The 21,267-nt window shown below is 44.0% G+C and overlaps 1 protein-coding gene across 11 annotated transcripts in view; it reads right to left on the bottom strand.

The window, feature by feature from the left end:
* The window catches only part of PCDH15 (protocadherin related 15), a 1,072,490-nt gene that overhangs the window by 239,802 nt on the left and 811,421 nt on the right, over window positions 1-21,267 (bottom strand). For all 11 annotated transcript variants that reach the window (XM_068951042.1, XM_068951049.1, XM_068951046.1 and 8 more), the window contains one exon: window positions 2,443-2,603. In XM_068951042.1, coding sequence (XP_068807143.1) covers window positions 2,443-2,603 — 161 coding nt within the window. The remainder of the gene's footprint in view (window positions 1-2,442; window positions 2,604-21,267) is intronic.

Below are 21,267 nucleotides of genomic sequence, written 5' to 3'. Positions count from 1 at the left end.
ATCTAAGGAGATTCTCTTCCAGGAAAGTAATAAAAGAGAGTAACACCAGGCTATCTGGATCAGGAGGGGGTTGATAGGTAAGCACATCGGAGATGTAAACGGGCAATACTCTGCAAAGGAGCATACAGAAATACGTTATGCAACCATACCTATACCATTTGGGAATTAGACTGCTCCTATTTCTGCTTCATAATCAAAAACTGGATTTTAGGTTGCAAGTCCAAAAGAAACCCCAAACCCTATTGCTACTAATAAGCTCCATATAGTTTTAACTTGAAACATGAGAAAAATGATTTATTTTCTTCCTTAAAAAGAACAAAATAAAAAATATATCCCAAGTGATTTTGAGTATTAAGGGTTCGCATAGCTCTGGCTCTGAAGGCTGGAAACAGCCTTTAGATAAACACCATACTAACAAAGGCCATGACCTAAGTTTCACGCTTTCACTTGTTAGTGGGTTGAGTTTTGCCAGGACGGTTCATTTTCTTTGGATGCCGACTTTCAAAAACTAATTGAAACCAAGTATACCAACCATATATGACATCAGCAGAAGGTAGGTGCAGTTGGGCTCACACCCAACTTTTTCCATTAACTTAAATCTCAATTTTCCTATTCATATCCCAGGAAATTGAAGAAAAAAAAAAAGAAAAAAGAAAACCACACACACACACACACACACACAACAATGAGCAATTTTACCCAGCTCTGTAATCAGAGGGTTAAGAATGTATTTAATACATCTTTAATAAATATTAATCTTTCCCCAGTGTTACAATTCATAGTAAAAAAAACAAGGCAGTAAATCCCCTAATCACCAGTGTAAAAAACACTGATAAGATTACCTACATGTTATAAAGAAAACGTATACCAACCCCTCGTTTCCTTGTGACTTGAGTCTACTACTCCTTGCAAAGACCACTGTAAAGCATCAATACGCTCTCATAATAAAGTATTTGGAAGTTCGGTTAGTTACTGATCTTGGAAATCAAATTATCTGACAAGGTTGCTTTAGTAGAGCATCTAGATTGCTTCAAGTAAGCTCCTATACAGAGAGGCACCACTAAAAGGGTCTTTGAAGAAAGAATTAGCTCTGATCTAAGAGGGGTTTCGCTGGTTTTCTGAAGACATGCGGACTCGCGTGAGCTGACGGAGAATCGACCCCACGTTGCTTCAGGTGGTCCCGAAACCTCACCTCTCATTATAGCCTCTTCCTTTTTGCTCTGACTTAAAAAAACAACACACACACGCACACACACACACGAAAAGCCACCACAGGCCTGTTCCAGCACCTGCCTGTCTTCTCCACAGCAGCCAAGCGCCTTGCCTTGGGGCCATGCCCCCTCTCGGCAAGGGGGAGATCTTGGTGCACCAGCAACCACGTCCATCCTGCTGTGGTTTGTGCTGCAGAGCTCTGCACTACAGATGAGAACACTTTGCGGATGCAAACTAAATTAAGAACAGCTGAATTCAATTAGCTGCTTTTCTGTACTGAAAAATGGAAATAGGGATAAATTTGCATGTTGTTGCTGCCGCTAATGAATGTATCTCAAAACACAAAGAGAAGAGAAACTAATCAATCAAGAGCTGATACAACCTTCCCTGCACCCCAGGGAGGGCTCCCGATTGTTACGTCGCTCTTTTCCAGTTTGACTACAGGCAGCTTCGCGTCAACTTTCCTCCTCTCAGCGTCTGCTGAACTGGAGCAATTGTGCAACACTGCGAGAAAAATCTCATTTTTAAGAAGTGTTTCCCTTGAAAGAAATCAGCATGGATGAGAAGGCTCCCATTTCTTTTATGTTTCTTAATCTCAGAACAAAAAAAATACAAAAACCAACTTCATCTGACAAAATTTTTTATAGCCGTTAGGAACACTTACAAGCATACCATGCACATTTTAAGCTCCTTTATAAAAATTAAAAATAAGAAAACCACCCCACCAAATCCTAAAACATCACATTGTCCTTCAAACAGCTTTAAAAGGGAACTGGAACAGTCACATACTTCCTTTGCTATCTCTCATGTCTCACAAACCAATAAATAAAGCCAGAGCAGGCTCCCCAGTAGCGAGTGGCACAGGGTGTGAGCTAAGCAGCGCTTCGCCTTCCTGGCAAGGGCAGGAAAACATTGTATCAGAAGCGTCCAATGCAATAAACCAGTCAAGCTTGCTTCAATATATTTTTTCTGTCAATCCACACATCTCTCTTTTTGTTTGGTCTTTATTGTTGTGTTTACCCATATGTAATTGTTGTGTGCATCTGCACATTATCAAGTTACTGAGTGCTCCCAATAAGCCCAAATAAAGGATCAAATTAACTCTGTTTGCGTTCACCTAGGGACAGAAGATAGATGCAGCTATTATACTCCAGCAACCCTTGTGCACGAGCGCATACAGACTCGGAAATAAAGTCTACGGGGCGGGGGGGGGGGACCCCCAAAACTTACATCTCTGTCCAGAATTCGGCCAGTGCTGTTTAGGTATAACCTCTGGCTGATGGGATCGAGGATCACCCAGTAATCTGCATTGTCCTTTAAGGAGAGTTCGATCGTGGGGTCAGAGCCTCCCGCTGTCCCTTTGATCAGCATATTGTCAACCAGGATCGTGCCTGCAAAACAATAAACGCAGAGATTCATATAGCTATGTGCATTTTTATGCATTTTAATAAGCAGCTTAACACAAAGCCTTGTTTTCAAACTAGGGTTTCTGCTGTTCTATGTTCAAGCGACTTTTAAGAAGCCGGAATAAGAGAACTACCTTTGACACTGAGACTGTTCCCCACAGCATGAGAGGAAGCACTTATGCTATACAGTCATTTTGATATTGAAGAGTATGCCCATTGTACAAAAATATTTATTTACATCATGAGTTTTTTCTCCATTCAGTAATCACCACCCAGTCTTGCTTCCAAGAAAGGCAAGCGCTGAAACAACAGCCAAACCTGAAATAAATTTTCCGTATGAAGTGAGGCACCAAGGTGAGAAGAAAAAGGAACAGTTCCATAAATCTCTCCAAGAGCAGCAGCTTTATACTTTGTGTTGCTCCATAACAGAAAATTAAACTCTGGCCCAAACAAATGAAAATCACGTCTCACAAGATGAAGGGAACACTCGACTGGGACCAGCCATTTGTTCAACGTACATAACAAGTTTTTTGCCTTTTTTTTTTTTTTTTTTTTGTCCTGTCATTTCCCAGTCTTGCGTAACAGCTCCATCAGTCAGGTCACAGTACCCATGACACACACAATTTCCTGTGTAAAACACTCCAACCTACTTTCCCCAAATGTCAAGCATTACTAAATACCTCAAATGTTGCACTCCAGAGTCTCAGATTTGCATGTACAGTATTAACACTTTTAATACATATAAAAGATGACATTTTTCTGGAAAATTAACGCTAGCCAGTTTGCTTTACAGTGGAGGTATTAAACCAAGGCTATGGTTAAGTCCATCAACAAGTATAAACAAAATCTGCGAGTCTCACGGGCAGTAGAACATGTACATCACTTAAAAGAAAAAAATTATCATATAACTTCCTGCATTCAGGGACCCAAGGAATTTATTTTAAGAGTGAAGAGTACAAGTACTTCGTAACCACCGCGACTCTGCCTAGATACATGCGTTTGGGGAGGGCGTTCTGAGTTGGGCCGACGCTCTTTCCTCAGTAGAGCAGTAAAAATAACTGCCAGTCTTGAGCACAGCAAACCGTTAACTGTTTCATTGAGGAAAACACCACAGCTAAGACTTTTCCAACTATTTTGAAAGTATTTTTGTGACATACTAGAAGCCGGGATAAGACAGACTGCCAAGCAACAAGTCTTTGGACCACAGGTGGTTTTCCAGTTAAAACAGTAACGCCCTTCTAGCCAGAAGAGAGACACACACTTAGGGCTCGTCCCTTTGTCAGGCCAGCCAACCCGATTTCTAGTGCAGTATGTTCTGCAGAATTTTACCCCGGCCTAGCAGCTTGAACTAACGTAAAACTTTTGTGCAGACCACCACCAGTTTCAGCATAAAAGTGATTTCACCAGGAAAAACAAGCCCATTACCACCAGCTCTGAGAGGGTTCAAAGTGTTTCTGTCTAATCACCAACTCCTCTAAAATCTCTAAAAGCCACCAGTTTCCAAATACTGCCCTTAGATTGTCGTGCATCACGATGCAAAGAAAGTTTAATGCTTGCGTGCTTTATGGCTTACGGTACAGGTACGCCAATGAAGCGGCGACGAGATCCAACGCTTTCAAGAGCTGCGTGGGTCAACACGTGGAAACAGTCTGATGCCAACAGGTCAGGAACGGCTTGGATGACCCTCGTGGGAGCTGAAGGGAGGGAAGAACTGGGGGAACTAGAGGGATCAAATGACACGGAAAAGGGCACAGGTGAGGGCTGCAAAAATATATGGAAAAACATACTGCAACAGATGGGCTAGGAAAGAGGGGAGGGAAAAAGCAGCAACTGCTTTCACATGCTGAAAGCTGAGGAGGTCTTGAGAAGCAAAAGGGTGTCAGAGTACGAGTTACCAGGTCACAGCAGCATGGCACCTGCAAACGGATATGGCAGCTCCACGGGCCTAAATGATCTCTTTTCAGGAAATTAAGGTTAAAACACAAAAACAAAAAGCACTGTAGTGAAAACAGGCCACTGGTTTCTACAAAACTCAAGTGTATGAAAACGTAAGTGTTCCAGCATCTTAAAGCAGGTCCCGAGCGAAATGACAGCAACAAGGGGAAAATCGGTCACAAACCCTGCGATCGCACAGCCTACAGAGATACCAAGCTTATGCAACACTATAGGAACCACTCAAATAATCGTGGCAGTGCATGGTAACCTTAACTTAAAAATTTGAGAGGACGATGAATTTTGTGCAGTCTCTAGCAAACCACTGCTATTTAACCCACCCCGCCGGTTTGAATGCTGCAGCACATTTGACTGCCGCACCACGTTTGACTGCCCTATACTGCGTTCTGTAACAGCTCGCTGCTTGCTTTCAAAGGCACTTCTGTGTGGCTTATTTTCATACAGCAACTCCTTTGTTCTTAAAAGCAGCCCGACGATCTTCAGATGTTCATGAGGCACTCCTGCTCTCCCATCAAGAGACAGCACTTTGCAAACAAGCCTTCTAATAGCCACCCTTAACATGCTATTTTCGTATTTCATAAAGAGTCTGAACAGTGTGTGTGTTGGGGGGGGGGCGGTTGTTTGTTTTTCTCCTCTCCACATCAGGCGTTTGATCATTTTGGTGCCTACATCCTGCCTCTGCCCTCGGTCTAAAATGCCAGAGAGGTCACCTAGCAAATACACCTGAATATAGACAAGAGCTTGAAGAAATTGCACTGACATTTTGTGCCCTGACTCACCACAATATTCAAGGACAAAGGCAGACATATTCCTCAATAACTGCAGCACACTAATACAATAGCTCAGATGATTTGCTTTTGTAGTTTTTGGCGCACAAAGAGAAAAATGCTCTAGCCGAAAATGAAGTATTTCCCCTTGTTACAGGAAATGTCATACCTACTCTTATAATTGTATTGGAAGTTCAAGTACTCATACATGCATTTTAGCAACGCGTGGCTAGTCTGATTTAAGTCTTCCATATGATGGCTATGGAAGAAATGTAAAATTAAAAGCCTACTCTCCAGTATTTCAGAGAGAAGGAGGCTTGTTTCTGGTCAAAGTCCCCAGCTGAAGTGCACTCGCTTGAAAATACCTGACTTAAACCACTGAGGAACTAGTTCTCTTTGCCTTTTGCAAACTATGAAGTAATGGCAGGAAAGCAAGTTCATGATATCGTCTTTAAACGATGAAAATAGAAGCATCTTACTGCTCAACTTTAGGATCTGTCCTTTAGAGCAGGAGGCTCATCTCCCAGCTCCATCAGTTGATCCAACGAATCCTAGTTACTCCCCAACGCCAACGCAACCTCTGGAGAAGGCCTCCCCTTTCCACCAATTTTACTGATTGACTAGACACCCAAGGCAAGCGCCTCAAGCAAGGCAAACGTAAGCACTTCCCTAAGTTTTGAGGACTGCAAATAAATCTGTGCAAGGCCCTGCAGTGCACGTGTATTTGCACTGAGGGCCAAGGGCTTGTGAACAGGATGCTAAAAGTCATAGCGCGGGGGGGGTGGGTGGGTGGGGGGGAGGGAATATCCTTCCCCGCAGACACACGGGCTTCATGCATCTGGTTTCTGGAAAGCCGTACTCAGATACGCCCGGGACACCCAGCGCTTTCAGCAAATCTTCTAGACAGACATCGGAGATATAACAGGTGAGAAAAACATCACTAATTTTTGCTGACCAACCGAAGGAAAAAGAAACAAAAGACGACTGAGGTCAAAGTAAGACTTCACATCAATACAAGAAGAGCTGTTTTTAGAAAAGTCATTTTGTACGGAGCCAAAATTTGGCTGCTCATCCACCTTCACTGAAGCCTAATGATGACTGAGATGTCAGGTAGAAAGACCTTAAATTCTCCAGGGATTACTATAGAGTATACCGGCTGGAAGGACAGCCTAAAGGAATGAAAGTCAAGACGGCTGCTAATTAAAAACCAACAAAAAACAAGAGACTACGGGAATATAAATACACACACACAAAAGGGTAAAGATCTGTATTTTCAGGTGAAATATTTTTCTGAAAAGTAATGGCATACATTTACTCATCCACCTTGTCTGAGCTTGTTGGGAATTATTCAACACGCAGCAACAAAACAGGACAGCAGAAATAACATTCAGAAAGCAGTGCTGTCGTAAACATTGTAACACTAGTTTTACATTAGACTGCTCCTTTGAGAGGAATTCAAAAGCTGAAAATCTTCATTAGACTGAAATAATAGGGAAACGTTTGTCTTTATGTATCAGTCGGAGTAGGTGTTCTCTCCGAACGAAGGGCATTGCAAGGGGCTCAGTCAGGTGTAAGAGCCATGAAAGATGGCATTTGCAGGCTACGCTCTACTAAAGACAGCAAACCGTTAGTGCTCAACAAGGAGTCACTTATTCAATGATTTAGACAGGTTCGGATTATTTTAGTTCAATGTTTCAGTGGAGCCCTTTAAGGGGTCAGTGAATTATGACTGATCTGGGAGTTATCTTGATGTCACAGCATATGAACCAGAAAAAGGGGACATGGTAACATGAAACCTGTGGCCCTTCTACTCTTAGCAGTGAAAAGGCATTCACACCACTTCCCCAAATTCAGAGATTAGGAACAAAAAAGAGGCTTGTATACTCCTAGCAGGACTCTCTAAAATTTGCAGAATTTTGAAATTTAAAAGCTCTGGAAAAGCATCGCGTTCCTTCTAGCTGACACAACAAGAACAAACAAACAGAGCCAGAAGCAGGCTGGCTTCTTCTCACCCTCCCTGAGCTCGAGGCTGGAGAGCACGTCCAAGCTCCACGTCTCCGTCACGCTGAAGGCTGCGAGACAGGCCAGGGCTCAATGACGTGCCCGAAAGGGGCTATAACTTTTGAAACATTTGATAAAGGTCCCTGAGCACTCAAAAACTGGAGGGCTAAAGCAGAAAGATGAAAAGAAGGGTATCCAAAGCCAAGCCAGAGTTGCAACTAAAACCCACCCTGACCAGGTTTTCAGAGCCTTTGCTCTGGATGTTGTCTGGAAAGTAACAGCGGGGTTCTGGAGAGCGCTGGGTGGGTGGGGAATAGTTCCTGCATTTAGATTTTTTTCCCCCAAAGTTTTTCGCATCTAAATGTACCCTTCCTTCCAGCTAGGGCAGCGTAAAACTTGCTATCCTTGCTTTCAAAGTTGATGAAAGCACGCAACCACTGGCAACAGCAAAATCTCTGATATTGCTAGATTTCATTAGCAGTTAGTTCAGCTGTACAATGTACCAAAAGGCTAAACATAATCAAAAATGATATCCTGTTGCTCACATAGAACATATTTTTCATTTCAGCACATTAATCAAGTCCATAACTTCTAAATAAATCGTCGGGGACTCTGCATTAAACAAACCCGATGTCTCCTACCCTGGAGGCACCACTTTTGACTTTTTCAGCCTGTGGTATTTAGCTTAGGAAAATTAGGCATGCCATCCATCTGGAGGAAGCGGCTTTAGGAAAGCAGCAGGCACCCTACACTCGCGCATTAAATGAGCAGTATGACCTATTAGTTATTCAATTATGAGAAAGGAAAGTTTTCAACAGACAAATGGAAAGGAAATCTGGACCTTAAAAGGCATACACTATAAAATAAACATACACTATAAAATAAACACACACATATATGTGCATACATGTATATGGGGGCATGTATGAATGAATGTGAACACATACACCCCCCCCTTCACTTTCTGAACTACAGTAAGAAGGACAAGCATCCCGTAGTAGTCAACCGATGGATGAAAACTCACCACTTCTGCACTTGTCTCCAGAACAGTTTGTTTGTGGCTTTCTTCCCCTCCCCACGTTAAGTGTGCTAAAAAAACAAAACCCAACCAACCAAAGGTAACGAGAATGAGGAGCCCTGTAAAAACAAAACTCCTTCTTCCTGAAGACCTCTGTTGCGGTTAACACCTGAAGAGCAGCGGGCCACCAAGCTCAGACTTGGCGGTGGCAAAGGTGAGCAGCGACTGTTGGCATTCGGGTGAGGATCTTCATTGGAGCAAGGAATGCTCAGGCCAGAAAGCAGTAGAAAACCTTCTGCCAAACAGCAAACTACACTCCCATACCTGCCTCCCTACTCGCTTCTTCTGCTGGCCACATTAGAGAGAGCAAAACAGGCAGGGGGAGGTCAGAGACATGCAGGAAAGTCTCTGGGTGCTGGTCCCACCTCCTCTTCAGGAGGATTAAAAACCTGCCGCCAAAGCTGCATTTTATCTGGCATGCAACTAGTGGCTTCTCCTCCAGTCGGTCCTGAGCAACATTTATGCAGCAGGCTATACTCCAGCTTTCTTTTAGATAGAGGAAATGTGCACTGGGGGGGGGGGGGAACGACACCCCAAACCTTCACTGTTTTTTCATGAGCGCTGCTGATTAGAAAGCAATTTGAAAATGGGGATTACTTTCTTATGGCAAGGCGTTAGATGGGTCAGTTGAAATGTTAGTTCCTTGCTTTGATAGTCTACAGAGTTTTCATGGCTAAACCTGGATCACACACTGTTGTTTTCCAAATTTGAAGGCATATACGTCTACAAGTATAGGACAGATTAAATAGCAATAAATTAGAAGTCAGCGGAGAATGAAAACCTTACTGCAACATGAAATTCTGAACATGATCCTAAACTTCCTTAGACCCACACTGTGGATTCGTGCTCCAAGAGGATAATTCGACAAAGCCAGCCCCTGGATTACGCAGCTCCTATCCTGCGTCCTCACACTGTCATACAGATTCCCCCAAGGAGTTTCCAAGTTTCTTTCTAGATGGTTTCCCTGCTGACCCGGCCCGTCTCCTCCCTTCCCATTCCCAGTACAGCCGCAGCCTTCAGGCTGCTGCAGAGCACAGCTAAAACCAGCCCAATTCCTTTGGCCACGCTAAAGCAAGGAGTTGCACCAATTCAGATTTAAGGCTTCTGTTCTTACTCCTCCCACGAGGCCCTTCGTGCCTTCTTAAACTACTAAATTCAGTAAATACCCAGTACTTGCCGTTCTAGACGTGCAATTTGAGTTTACTAATTTTTTGTTTCCTACTTTCCCTCCACTCCTTTGAAGAGTATCAGCGAGAGGCCAACGGGTATAAGGTGACTTTGTTGAAAGGGCTGGGGGCCCAGGAGAAAGCAGAGAGGACAAAGTTAACCAGAGTTATCGTAGTCCTGAGAGGAGCAGAGATTAAAGAAAGACGGAGGGTAGAGAGGGCTTACAGGGAAGAAGTAGTGCCGTTGTAGAGGCCATCCTGCACTGGCATCAATTTGGCTAAGGATGGGGAGCCCAGGTGTTTGGCCGAGGACAAAGTTACTCACTTGCAAGCTTACCAAAAGCCCTCAGCCTTATGTACTCTGCACAAAGCTGCACCTTGGAAAGTTATGTCAAAGGAGAGTCTTCTCTCTCAAGCAGAAAAAACCACCTAAGTACCTTGTTCTATCTAGTTATTGGGGGGGGGGGACGGACGGACAATGAATCGTTAAGCCTTAAAACAGAAAAACATGAAAGAACTTTTTTTTTTTTGGAAAGGATTTCTTTTTTTTTTTTTCAGCTTAGGGTTGCAACAGCAGGATAAACACCTGGTTCACAAAAGGCTCCTCTTATTCCTCCTTTAATGTTTTGCCGCAGTAAGGCCACCGTGGGAGCCCACGCCGAGGCCCGCGATGCTGATTCGGAATTCTCTTGCTACGAGAGCATCGGACACACAGATCGCCCCCAGTGCTGAGGAACCTAACTTAGGTCAGTAAAGCTTGCCACTACGCAAGACAATTACTTTTTTTTTCTTTTAACAAATGGGACCCAAACCAGCTTACTACAGGTTGACATGAGAATCTCCGTTATCTACATAAAAGCTGTCAACTCTAGGAAAAAAAAACATTCCCATGCCAGGGCTCTCGTATGAGACAGCAGGCACAAACACAAATAAAATTACCATTAACAGCCATCTCATAAAATAGCTTTTCCATTGTATGTGTAGGTATCAGTACCAGAAAAAGAGAACTGCACAGGCTAAAATATCTGGTAACATTAAAAAAAAAAAAAAAAATTCTTCCTCCTACCAGACAGCAAAGAAATAATAAAAATGCACATACTGCAGTCAGCAGCGAGATAGAGCGTCGTCAGGCTATTCCTGCAAACACTTTGCTGCTTGCCTCATTTCCCAGAAGACCCCGGCAATAGCAAAGCTTGAAGGCGATTTAGATTTTAAGACACAACATGCAACACAGCAGCAATGATAGGTACACACAGGCGCAATACAACCACGTCAAGTTTGACTTTGCAGGGATTAAACCATGCAAAACCGGAGAAACTTACTGAGGTCATATTTCTTTTGGTAAGGGAAGTACATTAGTCCCACAAGTTTCCCTTAAGTTTTTACTGTATGTAGACAAACTCTTCCATAAAAAAAATGGAAAATCCACATTTCATCACGGTCAGAAGACAAAAGCAAGCTTTTTGAAATGACTAAAGGCAACATAAATAGGGAAGATACAATGCAGAAAAAAATGAGAGCAAACACAATGTCCTCACCTAAAGGACGTGCAAATGATCACGAGAACTAGCTGGAAAACGAAAAGACGAGTCAGAGAGCGAGAACAGGGTGCGGATGGGGTGAGCTCAATGAAAACACCCCTGCACAGAAAAACAAAATCCATCATTTTGTTTTCGAGAGGGGGAGAGATTCATCCTAATGCCAGTCACTGCTACCAGCTGGCAAACTGCAGATAGCCACGCGGTTGCCAAAAATTACGAAATGGATTTACATAGGAAATAAAGCATTTTAAAAGAACGTAGCTCAGAATTCAGAGAATATGAAAAGGCAAAAAAGAGAAGAGAGAGAAGGAGACAGACAGAAAAGAAACAAAACAGCACCAAAAAATATTACTCCTCCACAAAACTTTCCAGAAGAGAGCAAGGCCTGAACTCACGGAAGTGCCAACCCAGACGTTCACGGCCTTCTAACGGCAAGGAAACGTCTGTTCCGTCTGTAACACCAGACGCCCAGAGGCGGCAACTAGCCCCCCCGCACCATCCTTTGGCTGCCAAATCCTTCAAAGGGTTTCATTTCTCTCGAGGGAGAAGGAAACACTCCTCACTTCAGAGACTTGGTGACAGGAGGGTGTTTTGCACATAGGAGTCAGATCCCTGGGGCCACCACTCCACCCCAGGAGACACATTCGTGCAGAGAGGTCACCAGCCACAAGCCAACCGTTTTGCCCTCCACCGGATCTTACTGCCTCCACGGCAAGACACGGCAGAAATAAACAGGCCACACGTGGTCAAGCTGACGTACTGAACTGCCACGGTGGTGGTTCAGATTAACGGTCTTGGAGCGAACGGCAAAGGCTTACGAGTGGGCAGATCCTGGCTTCTGCTGCCCCTGCTCTGGGGACTGTCACTTGAGATCCAGGGACCAAAGAAGAGCTGGACATGCAGGATCTTCAGCTAAGCCCAGGAGACATCATCAGGCTTCTAAAAAGAGAAAAAGCCCCATCCCTGGAGGTCTTTAGGAAGATGTCAGACAAACATTCGTCAAGAAAGAAGCCTACAGCGGGAGCCAGGTGGATGGCCTCCCGTTGCGTTGAGAGACGGAGCAGAAGCAGCCATGACCTTTGCTCCCATTCATAAGCCAGACCCGTTCCTGAAATTGGCCCAAACCATTGAGGAAAGTCACAATTCAAACTTGCTCTTTGCCTTCCCTAATATTCTAGAGGTAAGGGTGAATCAATACGGCAAAACCTCAGCGCGCAAGTGAGCACAGGAAAGCGAAACTTCGAGAAACTCCACGTTACAGAAAGGCAGTGCTCTGCCATGATTCATAAGGTAGAAATTACCAAGAAGTAGAGAACTCCGGAAGTTTATGGCCACAGTACCTCATTCAAAAAATGAGCTTTCAGACTGAGGGGGGAAAAAAAAAATCCCTTCTGAAGTTAAGCTTATTACACCTTTCTGTGTTGAAAACCTCAATTTTAATTTTTGCTCTTTTGGGAAAAAATATCTGTATAAACAAAGTTCACGTATATCCTAGCCAGAACTGAGCTTGCAGGAACATAAACTCTCTGATTATGTGCATAGATTATGACGTTAGGTACCCGCAAACAAAGGGATTTGCATTTAAAAGAGGACCGATGTTCCCAGGGATATCCACGACTTCACATTTAAATAGATTATCACAAAAAAACCCCTCATTTCTATTTCAGATCTGCCTCATTTTATTTAGGCCCGATTAATAAACATTAATTTACCACATTTACTCTTCATCTGCCAAGGTCCCAAGCCACGAGAAAGCAAAACCGATTTTAGCTTTATGACTACAGAGTCATTAGTGGAAGTCCAGGGCACGCATGCCAGCTATTTTACAGCACCACGTGTTTCAGATCAGGACTTACGCCTGTGCAATATGAGCATCTTCTCGTAATTAAGACAGGCTCGTGCATCCCAGCCACAGCAAATTCACTGTGTGCGTAAAACGAAGCCCTTACTCTGCACCACGGGTCAGGGAAGTCCCACCATCTAGCAGTCCAATCACAGCTTCTGCCTGCACAACGGTTTTTGGGTAGAAAGATAAATTCTGTACAGCGAAACAGGGCAAGTGGCATGCCCAATCTCCAGAAATACACTACTTGCTAACCACCGTTGCACAGGACTGCAAAGATCACCTGCCAACCATTCCTCTTGGGTACCTTCCTTCTCGTAAAATCTAGGAAGACGGACACTGTCACCTTAAAGGGACGCTCTGCAGTTTCCGCTTCCACTTTCTACCTCATCTAACCCAAATCTGAGATGTTCCAGTCCGCCCAGAAACCCCAGAGTAGCAGAGCTCTTCCCTTTAACCTTATGTTCAACACCTTGGCTTTCTCTTCACGCAGCCTTCTCCAAAATTAATAGATTCTGTCAGATGCAGTGAAACTACATCTGCCACCCAACCGGCCGGGTGGAAATGGGTCAGGTTTTAAAAATCAAGCTGAAACTAGTCACGCTGACGTAGTGTGCCAACACGGACCGTTCCATAAACGAGACAGAAGTTTCCATGAGAGGAGGAAAAAAACACACACACCACCACACACGCAACTTCCAACAAGTATTTCTGCTGAAAACTAAAATCATTCCTGAATTAACTCAGCGCAATCCGCAATTACATTATTTTAGGCAAGTACAGAACATGCCTCATATTGCTTATATTTGCAGTTCCTTCAGTTTCCTCTCAAGTGATGTGATTAATAATTTGCTGATAAGACTATTTTTAAGTTCCTGCAAATATTCTGTAACTGTCAGCTTTGACAAACGCTGTTGAACTACAAAACAGGTTTTCACCAGCGACGCGTCTCATTTTTCTTCACCTTTCCTGAGGGCCTGCCAGGACCAGAAGGAAAAGCTCTCAGGGCCCAAACGCACCAGGCACGCGACGCTTGAAACGCAGACGAGCCTGAGCTCCCAGCACCCGCAAGCTCCTGGCAGCCCTGCTATCTAAACCGCTCCAGAGTTGGCACCCACGGCCACAGCCTCTGAGGACCAGCTAAAGCGCAGCAGTTGGCCCAGAAACCACCCCTGGGGCTGGGGGACCTCTGGAGCCACGATCCCTTAGCTTCTCCAGCTTGACGGCAAGACGGACTAGGATCAGGGCTCTTCAGGCTTCCAGGTTCCCCCACCAAGGCAAGAGAACGCCCAAGTCCCAAAGTCTCGGATTTGGAGCAAAACTGTCAGGTTGGAGCTTTTAGGCTTTCCCGGCTCTCACCACAGAGATAAGCCTCATGGTAAAAAGCCTTGCGAAACCAGGGTCTCCCAGGTCCTCCTATGCGGCCAATACTTGCCTGCTGGGCATCAGGTCCCTTACAGGGTGCATGCCAACCAGAGGGACCACCCGTTCCGCTTCCTTTACGTTCCTCCTGAAATGATGCCATATTTGTATTTCCTTTCTATGGAAAACAGAGAAAGGCCTGATTTTCATTCTGATTCTAGAAAAATTACCTATTTGGAAATATAGATCTTTGTCACTCAAGATATTCCCAGCTTTGACTAGGTCTGCCTCTCAAAATATAAACCCGTATTTCAAAAAGTACAAAACACATTTCTGGGATTATGCAACTGGAGGGGGGGGGGGGGCTTGAACTTTCAAAACAGATACGCAAAACTGATTAAACGAGAAGCAGCAGAGGAGTGGGAGGCGGTGGTGTCCGTGACCAGTGAAATTCCAATGCAAACTCTTTTATCAAAATGAACGTTTCAGTACGCAAGCAACGGGGATGGAGCGCAGGGCAGCTATCCGTTCGTTACATTTCCTTGGGAAAACTGCATATTTTCAGGTAATCTGTTTTAAAGCTCTCGGGCACATTTCAGAGCGTGTCAGACTCTGAATATATATTCCAAAACTGATTTTGTAAATCTTGCTTGTTTTCCAGTTTCTTCAACCATTACTCAAGCAAATTAACATCAGGGCTTATTGGTCCTCTGTTTAGAAAAGTCTAATTTACACTTTAAACACTCAAGAACTTATAAATAACAAAACAGACCAAGCATTCACTTGGGAACAGTGTGATCAGGCAATAGCCATTGAAGGTGTGAATTAAATGACTAGAATGTTTTTAGCTTAATTTGGAACCATCCTACCGCCTGTTTGCATGCTTTTCAGAGAGGAGCAGCAGGAGGCTCTATCGCTGTGCCCTGAAGTTGAATTATTCAAATTGTAAAAGGCCTATCTAAACATTGCTCTTGGCTATTTGCAGAATTTATTATTCAGTATTTTATACGCATCTACCATGCACCTTAATCACCTGCATACTGGTTTACACCTTACAAGGGAGCGAAAAAGGGACAATTCGCTGTTGCTTATAGATCTTCTCCATCTGTCCAGGCTGTTCTGTGTGGGGAAATAACCTGGAAGAGAAATAAATGTGGCCAACAAACTTGGATTTTCTTGGTGCACCTAATTCAGCAATGGAGGCAGGGCAATTCATGCCATGTTCTCAGAAATCCTGCCCCAACTTAACTGTGTTGCCTAGGTTTGGCTCCAGCCAAGCCCCTTCCTGTTGCAAATGTTGGAAAGTCAAAGACACGACCCCCTGGGCCCGGAGAAAGGAAAAAAGAAGATGGGGAATGCAGAGAGATACTTAAGTCCCCCATGCTTGGTGTTTTCCTAGCTCAAGGAACATGACTTAAGTGGGTAACGCGTACTTAATATAACTTTTTACAGAAAACCTACATAGAAAGAGACATGATTATTAACACTTCCTTAAAGTAAAAATCCACCTAAGTGTGAAAAGCCAATACCCACAGAGGCCACCAAAATTACGCTGTCAATCTAACTATTGCTCACATACAGTCCGTTGTGACACTGTTTGCTTAGAGCGTTACCTACCATTTCTGGGATAACTGTGGGACTGGCATCCTTTACAATCTCTTAATACTTCGATTCTGGAGAAATCAAACTTTCAATGGAATCTCCTTCGCTCCCCCCCGTACTGTGATGATGTTTGGACTGAACCATGAAGCAAAAGCACCTCCATCTAGTTTTTAAGCAAGTGTAACACAATCCATAATAAAATTGAAAAAAAAAAATACAGGGCGGGGAGCAGAAATCAAATGATACTTCTCGTTGTCTCTCAGACCCAGCATGCTTTCATCTTTACAAGCAGCTCTAGCAACAATGCACTGCGGGAGCAAATGACTGAAGAGGTTTAGTACTACTTTCTTCCAAGGGCGTTTCTCGCTTTGTGCCTTTCCTGAACACAGGCAGCAACCTCCTTTTTCTTCTGGCAGAAACGCAAACCGGTAGAAGTACGTAAACGGACTTCACAGCTAATTGAAAATAGGAGCAGAAAGCCTAGCAACGTTAAATCAAAAAGCAACTGTCAAGTTCAGCAACAGATTGCTTATAGCTCTTTTTGATGCGCAAGTTTTTTGTTTGCGCAGGAAAAACGGAACAGATGTCAACACAGTAAATGGCTGGGATCCAATAAGGATGAAAATAAGTATCTCAAATGCTAATTAAGAGGCAGCAACGCTTATTTTTAAGCAAATAACTGATACAAATTAGACTGCTCCTGAAAAGCAATCCACTCTGACAGCAACAAGAGGGAGGAAAGACAACATGACTGACCTACCATCCAGCCTTCCCATATAAGTCTTTTTTATGGTAGGTATTACAGTATCATAGCACAGAGCAGAAGATGGGAGACCAAGACTCACTGCTAGCAAAAGGTTACCACAGTCCCCAGGAAACCCCGGGCCCTGGCCAGCTAGTCCTCACCAGGAGGCAGCACTGCCCACGTGTGGAGGCAGGCACCTGCTTTGGAGACCAAGGGCGGAGAGATGCGGTCCGACCCTGCCAGCTGGCTTCAGGGCCGCAAAAAAGGCCCTTCCGCTGTTTCGTTTTGTAGTACAGATACACCCACAAGGGATCAAAACGAATCTCAGTCCTAATGTAAGCAACTAATTAAAACTTCAGCATTGTTACTCCAATTGCTTCCAGGCCTCATCGCCCCATCACTGATGACCAAAGCAAACACCCAGCACCCAGGTAGCCGGATTGGCGTCAACACGATTCTCCTTCCCTTTTTCTCCAGTTTTGAAAGGCAAGGTTTGAAGCAAAATACAGGAGACAGGTTTCAAGGTTTTAAATCGAGCTTAGGCTTCACTTCGTTCCCACAGTCAGACCCATCCGTAACTGCATTAGCATGCCGATTTCCAGGCCAAGAGCGTTGCAGAGATGGTGCCGAGTAGACGTGGAATGGGACGTTTCTGTCCCACGCATCTTCTAGCATTTTTATAGCTCACACGAACCTAGCGAAGTACTAACTAGAGCAGGAACCACTCCAAAATCAGGTTTTCTTGCAAGCGAGAGCCCTGAAGAACGAATCTTGTGCTTGCCTGGGCACTTCACCTGCAATTGAAGTGTACTTCAACATAAAGTTTTCTAGTCAAATCCCTTTATAATTGCTGCTCTTTTATGCATGGCATTAACATTTCTTAAATTGCTTTCTCCACTTCGTTGAGCCAGAAAAATCCCAGAAAAGGCAACTTTGTCAAACTATGCTAACAGCTGAGTTTTAGCTCAGACAGCTCTGCCCAGTTGATCTTCATTTCAGCTTTTCATTACGGTAGCAGGAAGCGCTGACCTACCTTGCGGTTGGTTTCCCCTTTTGTTCCCAAGATTCAAATAACACGAACGCGGTTGCGTCTATTTAAAGAGGCCCAACAAAATGAACGCCTTCCTTCCCCTCGTTCAGATCCAACTCAAGCCACAGTTGTAAATACGAAGGGATACTTGTCACAGATACTCTGGTCACAGAGATTGTTGGAAGCATTTTCAGTTCACTGCCACATGGTAAAGCTACATTTTAATACAAAATGTGATTAATAAGCCCTCTGAAAAGAGAGCAGCTCAGAGGATAATAAACTCAGTCTTCTTGCAAGAAAGGGTTTCTCATCTAAAACCTTGCCTCTGCTCATCTACGCAGAACCCCAGAACCTATTAAATACCAGCCTGCTAGGACGCACACAAATTCAATAATACGTTCGTATTATGTTCACGCGCGCAATGAAGATATGTTAATAAATCCAGTCGGTACTTTTAAAGCATGAGCCATTTAAACATCCAAGAAATAATGTGCAGTTACTCCCATGTATTAATTTTTCACTGGTAGCATATCGGAAACATTCAAAGGCTGTTTTTAATACAGCCAAAAAGTCCCATACCTGAAAACAAGAGATTTGGTCCACAGTTACAACATGGGACGCTATTTTGGATGCAGTGATTCTGAGAGACGTTTGCAAATCATTGCACACAAGCTATTTGACTTGCCCTCTCGAGCAGTGAATCAGCACTGTTCGATCCTTAGATATACTAGCATGGAGAAAAAAAAAAAAGGGGGGGGGGTGAGAAATCAGGATGTTATTTTAACTCTGTACACCCAGGCACAGCTTAGCCTGAGACTGCAAGAGAGAACCATAGGTCTCGTGACATGCTAAATAAGATGTGATGAATGGGAAAGGACCCAGCAAAGGGGAGGGGAAAAAAAAAGCAGAAATACTGCACCAAAATGTATTGCAAGATCAGAATCTGAGTAACACAGATTTATCCTATTTCTCTGTACGAGTATTGCCAGTAGGTGCAAACTGCGCTTCCTTCAGCCGCGGAGCTTGAAACAAGCCACAACGTACCCAAAGACTTTGTGCTGCTTCATTATCTTGTAATTGACAAAAGCTCTTCAACAACTATAGCTATCTTGTACTTATGAAAGACCAGAAATAATAGATCCTTTCACAATTACACAGTGCCTAACTCAGAAAAATTGCTCCGGAGTCAGTCTTTACAGGAGATGAACACTGCTGCAATCACAACATGAGATTACTTTCCTCGTTCACCTGTTCTCCTATCATCTTTTTCTAAACAGAAAAGCAGGGCAATGTAACTACCAAAATGCAAAGACAGATAGTTCCCATGAAAATATATTCAGTACCAGCTCTATCACCCGTTCAGAACGGGCCATCCCAAAACGTTTTGAGCAATTTCACCCAAATGCGACCGTGCCACGTGCAGGACTACCATGTAAGACCCACCACAGTGGGCATTCGGTGAGTGCAGCTTGAGTCCATCTAAACATTTTCTCCCCTGCACTGTAAGTAACCCATTTATAGCTTGTCCTTTTGGGGCGCACAGGGAGTCTTTGCAAGGCACTGGCAGAGCCTGGGGGCAGTAACACCATGATGGTAAAGTCGCCCCAAATTCAGCTGCAGGAAGTACAGAAAATTTGGAGATTCATCCCCCCAAAAAGCTGCAGGTAAAGAGGCGATAGCAAATCTGGACTAGCTTCCCGTTAAAAAAACGATATGCTGTTTGAGCACTGCACTGATGACAGTTAGTGCAATAACAGTATCATAAATCTCCAGTCCTTTCTCTCAATAAGCTACACGGCGTTGTACTATACTTTCAATAGAGTGCAGTGCCCATACTTTCAATAGAGTGCAGTACTTCCCCCTCTTGCTTACGTCCCAAGTGCGTAAAATAAAGGTAAACATCTACCAGTGGAAATAACTTACAAAACGGAGCACTCAACATGCTTTCACTGAGAGGAAAAAGAGGACCACACATTTGAGCCTAAGTTTTATTTTTACAAGACTACCCTCCCCAGCCCCATTTTCCTTCCCTGTAGAACCATCCTCATGTTATCTGAACAAACTTGCCCAGCCCTGACCACTCAGCATTGAATATTCAAAGTGCAGGTTTTTATTCTGACATGTTGTTACAGGGGAAGTAATACTTCCCCCCCCCCGCCCCCCCCCTCGGTTTGCATGAGACTATCCTTGAAGAGGTCAGAGCATCCCAAGGGAGAACCAGTGTCATTGGAGAAGCACAGTGGCAATTCTTCATGGACATTCAAGCTTCCCCCCCCCCCCCCCCTTTCTTTTCATTATGAAGGGTATTGTCATTTTCAGTACATTCTTGCAATAAAATAGGTAGGTTTAAAAACAAACTGCTATTTTTTTCAGATGAACATGGTGTACAAACACCTCCTCCATTACGGGCAATTCAGAACTGACCTAGCGAGACAGTCACGCTCGATATCAAGCACAGCTTTGTTCCAACCTTTTGCGTTTAGATTTCAAAAATTCGGTTTGTTTCAAAACTTTTCTTTAACCCCCAGACTATTTCTGCTCAGTGGCTCGAAATGCTAAGCCTGGGTAAAATCAGAGACAGCGCAACCCTTCTACCTCATTTCTTCCTTGGCACGTGGCTCTCCACGCGCGTTTCTTCCTGTAGGTACCACGTCACAGAAGGGACCTGTCTCCAGAGCGAGGCACGCAAGGGCCCCGATGGGATTTATGACTGCACCTGGGCACATCCCTGAGGTTCCTGGCCAACTACTGCTACTGCTCCGCTGCCAGCTGTGCTGCACCTCCTCTTCACACGTCTCCAGTTGTTTCTGGTTAACCGCAGTACTCACACTCCCCAGACAGCTTTTAACCTCTGCATTTTTTTTTTTAAATATGAATTTAGGGCTGGAAACTTCTAATGGAAGCGCAAATGAAATCTCAACCACAATACTCACAACGAACATGTAAACCTTTCCAACAACTCAGCCGTGTGCATTCAATTAAGACTTTTTAATAGCATCTCCCGTTCAGATCATAAGGGAACAAGAGGATAGCAGTAGTGACAAATAAAAACAGCGTTCCAGTCTAATTATTCATAAGCCCTGCTGCTTGTGACGGATACCGGTCACATCCAAACTAGGCTAGAAACAAATTTCATTCCCCAGAAGTTGAATCAACACATTGACTTCAAAGCACGTCAGTAGTCATGGAAGGCAATCGCGCCTCCAGCTTGGGAGGACACAAAAATCATTTAGAACAATGGATTCAGCAGATTTCAGAAGAGAAAGAGCAACGGGAGGCAATTAAAAAAATTTTCAAAAACACCCAGGCAGGTTTCTCAGTGCAGAATACAGAGGATACCTCCAAGTGCCAATTCAGTTTCTGCAATCATTACAAGACCCTGACAAGCGAAAAAAACCTTAATGAAGCGCTTCAAGGTGTATTCCTAGATCCAAGGTAGCCATTACTATTGCCCAGAATTGACACAATAAAAACGTTATTTCCTTCCAATAGGGGGAAAGTGGGAATTGTTAACCTCTACACAGGCGCCTAACAAACTGATTCAAAGTCCAATCGAGACGG

The sequence above is a fragment of the Struthio camelus genome, chromosome 7, assembly GCF_040807025.1.
Source record: "Struthio camelus isolate bStrCam1 chromosome 7, bStrCam1.hap1, whole genome shotgun sequence".
In the NCBI taxonomy this organism is placed as follows: Eukaryota; Metazoa; Chordata; class Aves; order Struthioniformes; family Struthionidae; genus Struthio; species Struthio camelus.
This window is presented reverse-complemented; position numbering and strand designations above follow the sequence as displayed.